At 38.8% G+C, this 14,406-nt stretch overlaps 1 protein-coding gene across 5 annotated transcripts in view; it reads left to right on the top strand.

Annotated features, from left to right (window-relative positions):
* Nucleotides 1–14,406, top strand: part of znf618 (zinc finger protein 618) — a 120,568-nt gene that overhangs the window by 65,549 nt on the left and 40,613 nt on the right. For 3 of the 5 annotated variants that reach the window (XM_072565617.1, XM_072565618.1, XM_072565619.1), the window contains exon 2: nt 5,097–5,378. The exons of the other annotated variants lie outside the window; for them this stretch is intronic. In XM_072565617.1, the coding sequence (XP_072421718.1) occupies nt 5,165–5,378 (214 nt within the window). In that variant the 5' untranslated portion in view covers nt 5,097–5,164. The remainder of the gene's footprint in view (nt 1–5,096; nt 5,379–14,406) is intronic. 5 annotated transcript variants of the gene reach the window in all.

Below are 14,406 nucleotides of genomic sequence, written 5' to 3' on the forward strand. Positions count from 1 at the left end.
AGCTATTGCCAGATTGCCAGCTAGGATTCCTCATCAGGTATAAGATAAACTCCCAAGCCCAGGAATAGTGCTTCTTGTGAGGGATCTGAGTTCCTTTTGGCAGGAAGTCTACCTGCTACTGACTGACCAACAATCTGGAATATTTTCCGCAGTTGACCACTGCAGAGGATGCTGCGGGGCTATCTCATGGTAGGCTTAAATCTAAGACAAACCTGACTATCTTCTCCATTGGAGGCACAGGATTAGCTCAACTCAAATTGAATTGAGCTAAGCAAAGTACTGTGAAAGGATGTCATCAAGGACATTTTGTGATATCATATAGTAGCCTGATCTGGATGACAAACTGCACCCTGAAGCAGAATACTTGCAGAATCCTAATAAATATTCATGATCCACCCTGTCACTCCCACTGTGGATCAAGAGATAGGAAGGCAGTTGAAAGATGGATCAGGTCCAGGGCCATGTTGTGAAAAGTTTGCATTCTGCTGTCTAAAGAATGATCCCTCCAGCTCTACACACTCTCCCTTACCAGAATAAATTTTAGTCACCCTGTGCACATATGTTGTGAGACATTTCCAGAACAGGTAGGATTGGAGCCCACACTTTCTGGGTCAGGAATATGGACCCACCACATTTCTTGAGGGAAACCTTCAGGGAATCTTTGAAACATGGTTTTTGTCCTCCTCTTGTTCAAGTGCCTTCCTAGCAAGATGAAGATGATTTGCTTTGGTAGTCAGAACTTGGATGTTCTAAGCATGTGGCCAGCTCAGTGGAGTTGGTTTTGGAATATTATAGCAGCTAACACCAGCATGGAAGCTTCAAGGCTGCTGATGTTAACATGCCTGTCCTCCCAAAAGAATCTATCTCAAACAACATTTGGTATTTCTAGAGGTGATGTTTATATATAGTCCCAACATTTGGAGCCATATCAAAGAGTCAGAAAGATGACTGCCTTATACAGAAGGATTATCTCCATATTCATTGCCACCATTTTTCATTTTGTATGCATTTGATTGTAAGTTATACAATTAACACAAAATTTATGCAGCATGTCTTGTAATTATGACTGCTCATATGAGTACCCAACCTTTGCTTTCAAGACTCCAGTTTTAGAGCAAAGTAAGAGACTTTGGAAGTTCATTACTCATCTATCATCTTGCAATTGAAATGGGTCATAATCATATTCAGCAATAGTATGTGCTGTGAAACATGGCTATGAAAGGGCAAACTTTGTATAAATTCAAATATAGTTTTTATTCAGTTAGGTAAGAATGTATAATTGCAGTTACATCAACTCATCATGAAATGATGCTCTACTGGTTGTACAGTGTCAGGAATGAGTCTTCACTGGACTATGGGATGTCACATGCCAGGGCCAGCATGGGAATTTTTAAGTATTTAGATGGAAAACACTCATTTTTAGAGAATATCGATTTTTTTTTTAGGTTGTCAGCACAATTCCAGAAAACAAGAAGCCCTTAGGTTCTTCAGAAAACCAAGTGTACTACGGGGATCATGGCAACAGGACATGCTAATCCACAGAATTAGAATTCCTGAATTAGAGAGATAACCTGTACTTCATTTAATATATTTAGGTTGTTTTTTCAATTATTAGAAGTGTATGGCATGCATATTGCTAACCAGAAAGCATTTTATTTCCATAGCATCTAGAAATCATTCAACTTCAAACATTCTAATGAGCTGGATAACGTTTAGAAGCAGTTTTTAATGCTCACTGAAAAATAACCAATGTTGACAATTTTGGATCAGTAATCTTAAAGGGACATCACAAATTGACTACTAAACATTATAGTCATGGTGTGCACCTTCCACTATTTGTGAACAATGCCTTAGAGCACTTTCTTGGAGTTAATTGTCAATGTTTACCTTAAGCAGCAGCCAGAATAAAAATGAATTGTTGCCTGATATAAGACTATTCTATAGAGGAGCAATTGTCACTTTAAATTATAGCCTCGATGTTGTGAAGAACTGTATGAAATAACCCTCTCTTGGAAGCAAGTATGATAGGTCTTGTTTGTAGTTCAATACTGGCAGAAAAATTATTCCGTAGCTTCAATTGTGAATGGTTGTGATGCCAGCAGGAATGGTTCTCTTGGCAATGGTGTGTCATTTTCTTTATTCATTCCCAAGGTATGTGTATTGTTACTTAGGCCTCGAAAGTGGTAGTAATCCACTTTCATGAACTATTGAAATGGTGTAACTGTACTTGTAGTATTGGAAGGGGTTCCAGGATTTTGACCCAGTAATAGTGGAGAAACAGTGAAGGTCAGGATAGTGTATGCCTTGAAGGGAAACTTAACAGATGATGGTGTCTGCCTGACTCTGTTGTCCTTGCTGTTCTCAATGTTAGAGGTTCCAGCTTTGGGAGGTGCTGTCAAAGGAGCCCTGGTGAATTACAACCTCTTGAAAATGGTGCATAGACACTGCTGTTGCTGTATTGGTGATGAAGGGAGTGAATGTTTATGGTGGTGCATGTGGATGTCTGCAGGTTAAATTCTGTCTCATCTGTTCTAAATGATTGAAAATTGCCCAGATTTTTTTGTGAAATGTTGAAATTTGGTCATTTCCAGGTCGCAGTTAGTGGAGTTTGCAAACAACCTGTAGGTGTAGCATAAGAGGTCGGGGTTGTCATTAGTCTAAGGTAATAGATGTAATCTGTGGGGGTTTTGAAATTTCAGATAGGTGCTTGGACTTTTTTTCATGAAATCTTGTGTCGGTGCAAGTTAACTTCTTTTGAGGATTGCGAGTTTTGAGAAGATTTGTAGATCAGGTTGAGGATGTTTCCTTGCAGGCATTCAGGAGGTTTAGTGCATCTTAGCACAGAAAGCTTTGTTGATTTCATTGTTCCAGAAATGATCCTTGTGACTCTTTGGAGGTGGATATTTACCACCATTGTGTTGTGCTTTGTGAATAATCAACCATCTGCTAATAAAGTCTTTTTAACTCCAAAATCCTGCAAATAAATGGTGACTAAACCCAGACCTCCACGCACCTGGCCTAAGCAGTAAGTGATGTGTGAAAAGTTAAATAGTTTCATAAGTTTTCATCAGCTTTTGTTGAGAATTTTCCCAAGGGAAATACAACTCATTTAAAGTTGGATTTGACTAATTTTACAAGAAAAAAATCATGATTAAATTTGAATTAAATGAAGGTTTCAACGATAATGTGCTTTGAAGCTTTGTTCTTTCAAGAAGAACAAACAACACATGTCTAAAGTTTACATGCTTATATGTTCTTATTGAAGATATAGTTATGAAAGATTTACTATCAGGATAATTTAGTTGCTATCAGACATGAATAGCTTTACAATCCAACAGTAATTGTTAGTTTCATAACTGTAGGAAGGAAAGTACCATTTGTGGATATGATGGTATGGACGTTTCATATTTTATTTGATGAGAAAATTGACCCAATTTAATGCATTGACTTTGTTAAAATAGTGGTCTGCCAAATGTACAAAATAAACTCTGTAAAACCTCTTAATGTGCCTCCAGCAGGGCTTTGTTGCTTTTCCTCCATAGACTTTTGGTGTCAGCTGTGAACTTTGATTTGAAAAAATTAGAATATTTTCTTGGCAAACACATGAAAATTTGTTGTCTTGAGCAGGCAGCTCAAGCTGATTGAGTGTTGTACTATTCTAAACTGCCCTCTACTGTAAGTTGAACAGCAATTTTTGTGCATTTTCTTTTTGCAGCTCAACATAGTTGTGCATTAACTGAATGGGTTACTTGCTGCACCTTTGAACATATGAAAATTTGCCTCCAAGCACTTTGTTTTCACTAAACCTTAATAGATCAACGAAGGATAAAGCTCAACTAATGTTGTGTCCATGTGGATTCAAATAGATTATTTCTTCAAAATATTAATTTGCTTATAATAATCAGGATATTAAAATTAAGGCATTTTGTGCCTTAAATCAGAGGTACGATTTGCACCTCCCATATTAGATGACCATGGAGTTAAACCTCTTGCCTGACACTTGGGTGAAATACTGAGACAGTGCTTTCAGAAGTATTGACTTTTGAGACACCCAGTTGAAACTCAACCTAATCTCAGATGGATATAAAACTTCCCTTGGCACTTGAAGCGCAGAAGATTTGTACTGATATCCTGGCTAACATTTACCCTCATCACTGAAATTATATCATCCTTTTGATAAATAACTGTTGTAGTGCATAAACTAGCTACAGCAATGACTGCCTTGAAATATCCTGTGGAAAAACATTTCCTACTCCAGAATAGTGTAGTAACATCTCGGAACAGATTGTTTAGAAAATATCTGTAAAAGCAAACCCCTTTTCCTTATGCACTATTTATGAATACCTAGATATAATCAAATAAGCAAATTTTTGCGTCTGGTGTTTGAAGGAGTGACGCACACAAATGAAGGTTGGAAGTAAATGCAAGCTCTTTCATTAGGACTTTTTGTTACTTCAAGCTATTCTGAAGCATTTTATATACAAAAATATTCCTTTTAAGCTGTGGTCATCCTTATCTTCCCTACATTATAACAATTACTTTGCACCTGAATGGCTCCCTTAAATAGTAATTAGAAGATTGCCTGATTTAGCAACGTAGACTTAGGTATAATTTAGACAAGGTATGAAGGTAAGCCTCCCAGCTCTCTTCTAATGTTCGGGATTCTGCACACCTACCCAAAAGGATGGAGGGTGGCTCTTTTTAATGTCATAGCCAAAAGAAGGTATCTCCCATAAGGCAGGACTGCAGTAAACTTCAGTCTACAGTTTGTAATCTAGCCCCTAAAGTAGAATATTAGGTACCTTGATGTAATTCTATTCACCTTACATGTGAGGAATGTATACTGAAATGATTCTTAAAAAGTCATCAATGGTGGCTAGTAGCTATCACTGCAATCCGTAGAACAGACGGACAACAATAATATTGCTAAAGGAAATGCACTGTTTCCCTCAATGAAAATGAAAAACAACCCAACCAGACCAAAACACTTCTAACAATTTTTAAAGTATTACTGTAGTTATCTATTCTTCTCACTAAAACATAAAATTAGTCAGAAAGGTAAATGTAGACATTAATATATATTTTTCCCCTAACAGAAATTGAACAGTGCAAAGGATTGTTGCAGTGACTCCGCCTGATTGTCCAAAATTTTAAGAAGTACTGGATGAAGGCCAACACAATGAGTTCCCTTCATGCAGCAGTAAAGACTGAAAATAGAAATGATGAGAGTGAAGTGCATGCTGAGTTGTGGCAAGATGAACCCAAAGATCACAAGTTCAACAGTAACGCCCGTGAGGTAGCGGAAATCTGTGTTGTGATTGGTGAGGATGGGGCTCAACGGTGTTCTGAACGGGATCAACCCAATAATCAATCCAGTGGTAAATATTAACATTTTGAGTCTACCTATGTATTTATTTTAAAGTAAAATTATATTGTATTCACTTCAAAACCACGAATTGGATTAAATTTGCCTTTTTATACCATAGGTTTTATGGAATCCCATACTAAACCTATTTCCTGTTTATATTTTATAATTGGAGACCTATTTGGCAGCAATTTAAATAGAAAACCTAATGTAAATAGTTGATAATAGGAAAATCAAAATAAGTACTTTGCAGTAAATTTACCTGGTTAATGTTTCAAATTTTACAATGACATTAGTAAAAGAGTAAGGAAAAGAGATAGGAGGATGTTGCAAATTCGTAATGTTCATCTGGAGAGCTGGTGTGGACACATATGGCTAATTGACCTCTTTGTATGCTGATTCTGAGATTAAACTTCACCATTGTTCTTTGCCTTTTAATTCAGTCTTTTACTTGGAAGTGTTAGCTTTTTCCCAAATGGATGTGCCCTGAAGTTTGTTTTTTCTCGCTCCCAAGCAAGCTGGTTATGTGAATAAAAGAACCCCTCTAATTCTGGTCAAATGTAATGTGAAAAGATTCTTGGGCATCAATAGCAATTAAACTGGATTATATTTATAATGGAATGCATTTTTTTAGTCCTTTACGAAGACTATTCAGTTATTTGCCAAATCTGGAGAAGAATGTTTGGAATACAGATTTCAAAAGCTGCATGTGTGTTTGCATTATATACCTCTTTGTAACTATCATTTGAACTAAGTTCTGTGTTCAGTAAGCATTTCTCCATAAGTTGGAGCAGGCTTTCATTTGAATTTTAAAAAATGGCTGTGTGACAGTGGGAGTGAATTGGATACAGAGGTAGTGTCTTTCCTAATCTGAAGTAATTTTAATTTGAAAACAATTAAGTGTGTTGAACTTTTGAAGATGGAATTTAAATAAAATCATGTATGTTAGTGACCCTGATGTTACAGTATAAGTATCCTTGGATTTGTAACGTGATATAACCGCCGGCTCACAATGAGCAGTACGATGATATCTGCTGCATTAACTAGAAGAGGGAGTTCATACTGGTTTCATTATGCACAGTATGGCCATCATTGATTACAATTGGGTATGTTTGTTAGTTTATTTGGAAGCCTGTTGGACAAGAAACATTTTACACATTCCTTCCATTGTTTTTCTTACAAATAATGTACTGCTCAAGGTACTTAATCTATTGGTTGTAAGTCTTTTTAATTTTTGCATAATGAGAACAATTAAATACCAAAGCATCTATTATTTCTCATGCATTTTTATAGTCCTGTTTTCAGACTATACTTTTTTTTCTTCCCATAACAAGGAAGAGAAACTAAAGTTCATTTTTTGACAACTTCTGATTAAAGAGATGATGCTGTGGTTTGACTTGCAGAGTCACTGAGGAGATCAGGGAATTTTCAATATTGTTAGCTGAAATCAGATTGAAGTTTTACCTCCTATTTTGTTTCCTCCAAAAGTATATTCCACCTGACAATGTAACCCCCTAATTTATTTTTAATTAACATGCTCATACATGTTACGGCAGGCATGACTTGAACCTCAACATTCTAGACTAGAGATAGAGGCACGAATATTGAGCAAGAGTCCTAAGTTATCAACAAGACTGGGATTTGAATCAATGCCTGCAGGGCATAATGGATTACCAGTCCATCACCATAACCTATTCACCAATTCAGGTCTAGCTCCAAAGTAGAGGTCTAACAAGAGCCCATTTGCACATCTATCACTTGATCTCTACATTTGCTCTGTCTAGGGCATTCCTCTGTTGTGACTGTTATCTGGAGGGTGTGAACTAGTGGAGCTGTTGTTTTTTAAAAAAGTTAATTTAATTTGCCTTTTATGTTGTCATATAACAGTGCCTGCCCCTTGTGCATCCTTTGAAATATGGGCGCTGGATGCAAGACATAATGCCAACTTCTTGGGCACTGCAGCATCTTATTGCCTATCCTGAAATATCTTAAATTAATGAATAATACTGTTAAGAACCAAAGTTGGACTGGACCAAACGTCAGCATTAATCTCCTCATTATTCTAACTGAGCAAACGAATAGGGAAGTACCATGATCAATGGTGATTGCAGATGACATTGAGCTACATAGTGAGTATGATGAGGACGTGACTAAGTATCTAGAAAACTGGAGACCAAACACTGGAAGATAAGGTTATGAAGATCAGTAGACCAAAGACCCAGTTTGTGGACTGTTACTTTGAGCAAAAGGAAGAGGATCAGAGTGAAGGTGTAAAGAATATGTGCGAAGACCTTGAGAAAATTTAGAAGTACCTTGAGAATTTGGTGCAGACTATGGGGGAATATAAATTAAACAATGGATTAGTTCCAGTTGGAGTAATTAGAAGAACTACAATATATCGTAGAATTGTGTATTTACAAGAAAGCTGTGAGACCAGCTGTTTTTTAGGGTGTTTAAATTGGAGCAACGTCAAAGCTAGAGGCGTAACAGCTGGATACTAGAGATGGGAATGCTCAGTTGATTGTGTGGAGTACCAAGAAATGGCCAGATCAGGAATCAATACATGAGGTGAAAATTGTAAAGAAAATAGATGAGAAGCGATTGAAATTGCATAGGCGTATATTGCAGAGAGATAACGTGTTCAGACGAATGGTAGAACAGCAGGAAGAAGCAGAAAGTGGCATAAAATGGAATGGAAGGGTGTAGCAGTGAGATACTTACACTCAGTGGGATTGCAAAATGGATGGACATATGAGGGTTGAGTGTCTTTGGAACTCCTTGCCACTGAGAGTTGTAGGGGCACAGTCCTTTTGTATATTAGACTTTGAAATAGATTCTCTTGCTCAGTAGGGGAATCAAAGGTGATGGGAAGAGGGCAGGAATGTAGACATCAGAAATGGTGGGACGGCCATGATTCTATTGAATGGCATGGTGGCTCAGTGGTTAGTGCTGCTGCCTCAGCGCCAGGTACTCACATTCGTTTCCAGCCTCAGGTCACTGTCTGTGTGGAGAATGCACATTATCCCCATGACTGCATAGGTTTCCTCCGGTTGCTCCGGTTTCTTCCCACAGACCAAAGATGTGCAGGGTAGGTGGATTGACCATGCTGAATTGCCTGTAGTGTCCAGGGATGTGTAGATTAGCAATGGGAAATGCAGCATTTCAGGGATAGGATAAGGTCTGGGTGGGATGCTGTTTGGACAGTCTGTGTGGACTTGTTGGGCTGAATGGTCTGTTTCCACACTGGAGATTCTGTTCTGTTCTAATTGATTGGAGGAGCTGAGAAGGGCGACCAACCTGTGTTATGGTGACCCCAAGCAAAATGAGAAAGGCTAGAAGTATTTGTCGTGATGGAAGGTAATTTAACAGAATTAGCAGCTCCTGAAGAAAGGAGTATGTTATGCTCCAGATTTTTAGTCTTGACTGTGTCGTAGCTTTATTTCAATATTGCCTCCATAATGTGAAACATGATTGTTTCAACTATTTGCTAAAATGTCTGTAGTTCTAACTTGTGATGATATTTAACTCTACCATTTGGGGGTGTGGGGAGAAAAGTTTTAATTTCACCTTTTTTTAAGCTTAAACTTGCAATCTCCGGCTCTCAGAAGATTCTGAATGGGAACATCGTATTAACATATCAATTTTCCACATTACTTTGAACACTATATGCCCTTTCAATAGTACAGAGGAACCTCTGTTATCTGAACAACACGTACAGGAAGTCTTTGGATAATCGAATGTCAGATAACACGGTTTAACCGAGCATCAGGACTTTGCAATCTTGTTCGAATAATCGAATGCTGGATAATCAAGGTTCCACTGTATTTGTAATGATAACAAATAGAATTTGATGCTTTAAAGTGTAAGTTTTAGGAACCTTGCCATAACCATAAATTACTGTCAATTTTGAACCACATATTTTTAGTTGGTCAGTATGCATTTCAGTGAAAATGAATGTTTTTTGTGATATTTTGGTGTCATGGATGCAACTAATCGCTCCCAGCATTTGTTAACTAGATTCTTGGCAGCTGCTGGAGAAAGCAAATCAAGAGGTAGTAAAAAGAAAAATTGTGTTCCACTCCATTCATATGTGAAATTATTATTAGTGTAATGTGAGGTAACTGCAAGCCAAATCTAGGAATATTGACGACTTCAGTTTCAAAAATTAAATACTGCCACCAGTAAATAAACAACTCATAGAGTCATAAAGATATACAGCACAGAAACTGACCCCTTGGTCCAACTCGTCCATACCGACCAGATATCCTAAATAAATCCAGACCCATTTGCCAGTATTTGGCCCATATCGCTCTATTCATATCGCTCCTTCCTATTCATTTATCCATTCAGATGCCTTTTAAATATTGTAAATGTACTTCCCATGGCAGCTCATTCCATACATACACCACTCTCTGTGTGAAAGGGTTGTCCCTTAGGTCCCTTTTAAATGTTTTCCCTCTCATCCTCAACTTATGGTGTCCAGTTTTGGACTCCCCACCAAAGGGGAAAAGATCTTGCCTATTTACCCTAACCATGCCCCTGATGATCTTCTAAACCTCTATAAGGTCACCCCTCAGCCTCTGACACTTCAAGGAAAATAGCCCCAGTCTATTCAGTCTCTCCATGTAGCTCAAATCCTCCAACTCTGACCAACGTCCTTGTAAACCTTTGCTGAACCGTTTCAAGTTTCACAACATCCTTTCAGTAGAAGGGAGACCAGAATTGCAGGCAATATTCCAAAAGTGGCCTAACCAATGTCCTGCACAGCTGCAACATGATATCCCACCTGCTATATTCAATGCACTGACCAATAAAGGAAAGCATACCAAACATCTCCTCCTTTACTCTCCTATCTACCTGCAACTCCACTTTCAAGGAGCTATGAACCTGGACTCCAAGGTCTCTTTTGTTCAGCAACACTCTCCAGGGCCTTACCATTAAGTGTATAAGTCCTGCCCTGATTTACCTTTCCAAAATGTAACACCTTACAGTTGTCCAGATTAAACTCCATCTGCCACTCCTCAGCCCATTGGCGTCCTGATCAAGATCCTGTTGTACTCTGAGGTCACCTTCTTCGTTATCCATGACGCCCCCCCCCCAACTATGGTGTCATCTGCAAACTTAGTAACTGTGACCCCTATGTTCACATCCAAATCATGTTTATAAATGATGAAAAGCAGTGGACCCAGCACCTAACCTTGTGGCACATTGCTAATCGCATGTCTCCAGTCTGAAAAGCAACCCTCCACCACCATCCTCTGTATCCAAATGGCTCGTTCTCACTGCATGTGATCCAACCTTGCTAATCAGTCTACTATGACGAACCATGTCAAAATGCCTCACTGAAATCCACATCGATCATCTCCAATGCTGTGCCCTCATAAATCCTCCTCTTTTGTTACTTCTTCAAAAAACTCAGTCAAGTTCAGTGATTAGCACTGCTGCCTCACAGCACCAGGGTCCCAGGTTCGATTCTAGCTGTGGGTGACTGTCTGTGTGGAGTTTGCACATTCTCCCTGTGTCTGCGTGGGTTTCCTCCGGGTGCTCTGGTTTTCTCCCACAGTCCAAAGGTGCGCAAGTCAGGTGAATTGGCCATGGTAAATTGCCCATAGTGTTAGATGTATTGGTCAGAGGAAATGGGTCTGGATGGGTTACTCTTCAGAGGGTCGGTGTGGACTGTTTGGACCGAAGGGCCTGTTTCCACACTGTAGGGAATCTAATCTAATCTAAAAAAAGTTATTGACTCTCAAATTCCCATGCACAAAGCCATGTTGACAACCCTAATCGGTCCTTGCCTTTCCAAGTGCACACACATCCCGTATCATTTCAGCAGCTTATTGTAGGTAGAAGAGAGGAAAATCAGCAAATTAAAAATTTGTTAAAAGGAAAATGTCCCACTTATTGAGGCTCTACAATATGATCAGAACTGGAAATCTGTCATTTTATTTTGTTTATCCAGTTTTGGCAGGGCAAGTGTTTAAATAATCAGAATTCAGCCAAAAACAACTTTGGTGTTAGAAGTTGGAAAATGGTCAAAATTAGTGGTGCTGGAAAAGCACGGCATGTCAGGCAGCATCTGAGGAGCAGGAAAGTCAACATTTTGGGCAAAAGCCCTACATCAGGAAGGTCCCTGATGAAGGGCTTTTGCCCGAAACTTCAATTTTTCTGCTTCTTGGATGCTGCCTGACTAGTGTGCTTTTCCAGCATCACTCTAATTTTGACTCTGATCTCCAGCATCTGCAGTCCTCACTTTCACCTAGTTGGAAAATTGTCTACTGTATATTACTGATGTATTTTGTAATTGTTTGCATTGTTCTAAAGTATGAAAATATTATTAGGGTTCTCAATTCTCAAGTGCTATTTAATTTTGGTAAGCTAGTTGTATACAAAAAGCACCAAGGTCCTAGGTACTTTAAAAAAATATTTGGAGGTGTAAATGTTTGACCAGACTTTAGAGAATGCTGTAATAGATTTTTTTCATAATTTATGTTGAACCTTGACAAACTGATTGCAAGCTTTCATATTTAGAATTTGAAGAAGGATAGGTGATGTTTATCAGAGGCATAATATGAGATCACAAGCACCTGTATCTAGTCTCAGTCACAACTTTGTTTAGATTATGATGGATTTGTCAGTAACTCGAATAGGAGATTTTTAGGTATGTGGGATTTTCATGTCTGACAATTGCTGGGTGACCAAAGAAAGTTGGATTTTATTGCTTCAGCATAACCGGTCCCATCCTCGTGACTGACTTTCAATTATTTTGAACAAGAAGTTATCCATGAAATTACATTCTTTTCCTTTCATCAACCAAGTGATATTTTCCATGTGCTGCAAATTTTTTTATTTTAAAATACATGGTATTGAGAGTTTTATCATTTCTCTGTTTAAAATAAATTGTTTGTGTAATAATAATAGTTTACAATGCAGAAGGACCCAGCCATCACAGTTGTCCTTGTGTGATAAACATCTCATAAGAATGTAAGAACCGTTACATAATAATAGCGATTACATGCCTTTTTTGAGGCATTAAACAGAAGGCAGAATACACAAATAATGTTTTTAAAAAAATCAGTTTCTGGTGTATCATGATTGAAGTCAATGGCTATAAAATTCAGGAGGTTTATTATGGGTGATTAATTCAATAGTCTCAACTTTCTAACTATTTTTTCCCTCTTCCATTTTCTCTCCTCGTTTAAATAATTTGACACCGGTTATAAATAGCTGAGATCCTTTGTGACAGTCCACTTAAGTTATACCCAGTTGTGAGAGTGGCTTGTTTATTCCTACTATCGGTTAACTGATCCCTAATCCATAATATTTGTTTTCCAGTCCCATGTGCACAATGTCCATTGTGGGATATCTTAAAGCAAGCTTTCTGAAAATCTAAATGTTTTCACTGGTTCCCTTTTATACCTCAAAAATTCCAAATAGATATTTCAGACACTAAAATCTGCATTGAATACCTAATCAAGGTGGAGTGGTAGCACACTGCCTCACAGTGCCAGAGACCTGCGTTCAATTCCAGCCTGATGTCCTCTGGAATTTATTTGGTTCCGTTGGAACTTGCACAATCTCTCTGTGTCTACATGGGTTTCCTCTGGGTGCTCCAGATTCCTTGCAAAGTCCAAAGATGTACAGCTTGGGTAGATTGCTGCTGGAAAAACACAGCAGGTCAGGCAGCATTTGAGGGAGTGGATTGGCCATGCTAAATTGTCCTTAGTGTCCAGGGGTGTGCAGGCTAGGTGGATTAGCCATAGGAAATGCAGGGTTACTGGCTTGGGGTGAGCATGCATGGGATGTCTTTAGAGGGTTGGTGTGGACTCGATAGACCGAATAGCACACTCCCACATTGTGGAGATTCTATGATTCTGTGAAGCTGATTCTTTTTATTCGACTGTTGTCACCAGCTGCTTAACAGTGGATTTTGTTTTCTCTATTTTGAATTGACTTATTATTGTCACGTATACCTTTGTACAGTGGAATGTTCTGTTTTGCGTTTTATTATAGGCAGGTCATACAACACAGTGTATTAGGGTAATAGCACAGAGCAAAGAATGCAATGTTATGGCTGCAGAAAAGGTGCACAAAGAGTGAGATCAATGTTAAATTTAACATTTGAGAATTTTTCCTATGATTGGCCTATATTCTCTTATTTGTCATGGATGTCGGTACATTCATCGAGCTAGGAAGTTGATTTGCAGATGTTTTGTCCCCTGTCTAGGTGACATTCAGTGCTTTGGAGCCTTCTGTGAAAGACCGCTATACTGTGTCTTCTGGAATTTATTTGGTTCAGTTTCTGTTGCATCTGGTTGCTGGTTGCAGTTGTTCATTGTAGTGGCCAGTATATTGGGTCGAGGTCAGTGTGCTTGTTGATGGAGTCTGTGGCTGAGTGGCAAACTTCTAGAAATTCTCTTGCTGTCCTATGTTTAGTTGTGCTGTCCCAGTCGAATTTGTGGCCCTTGTCACCTGTGTGCATAGCTACTCGGGACAGCTGGTCATGACATTAAATGGCTGGTTGGTGAATGCAGATTGGTAGTTGTCTGCCTGTTTGCCCTATATAGTATTTCATGGAGTCTTTGCATAGAATCCTGTAAATTACATTAGTCTTGCACAAGATGGGTATCGCGTCTTTTGTCCTGGTGAGTTGTTGGCTGAGTATGGTGGTCGGTTTATAGGCTGTCATGAATCCCAGTAGTCAGAGAAGACTGGCAATCAGTACTGAGCCATTTTTTTATGTAAGCTAGCGTGGCTAGTGAGTTCGGTCGTGGCATTTTCTCATTGCACTGTTTGTCTGTTCAGCATCTGCAGATGACGTTGCGGGGATATCCGTTCTTGGCGAACACAGAGGTCGTCTTCTTCTTCCCTCCGTAGGTCGGGAGTGCTGTAGCCCTTTTGAACAGGGTCTTAAAGCAGCTGTTTTTATGTGTATTTGGATGGTTGCTTATTCCCTCATTTCTTGTACCCTCCTCACTTGAACAGTGAAATTGCACATAGTACTTTACAATTTACAGGAACTGTTCTAGCATGTAGGGAAAGGC

This window comes from Chiloscyllium punctatum, chromosome 49 (genome assembly GCF_047496795.1).
Source record: "Chiloscyllium punctatum isolate Juve2018m chromosome 49, sChiPun1.3, whole genome shotgun sequence".
Classification (NCBI taxonomy): Eukaryota; Metazoa; Chordata; class Chondrichthyes; order Orectolobiformes; family Hemiscylliidae; genus Chiloscyllium; species Chiloscyllium punctatum.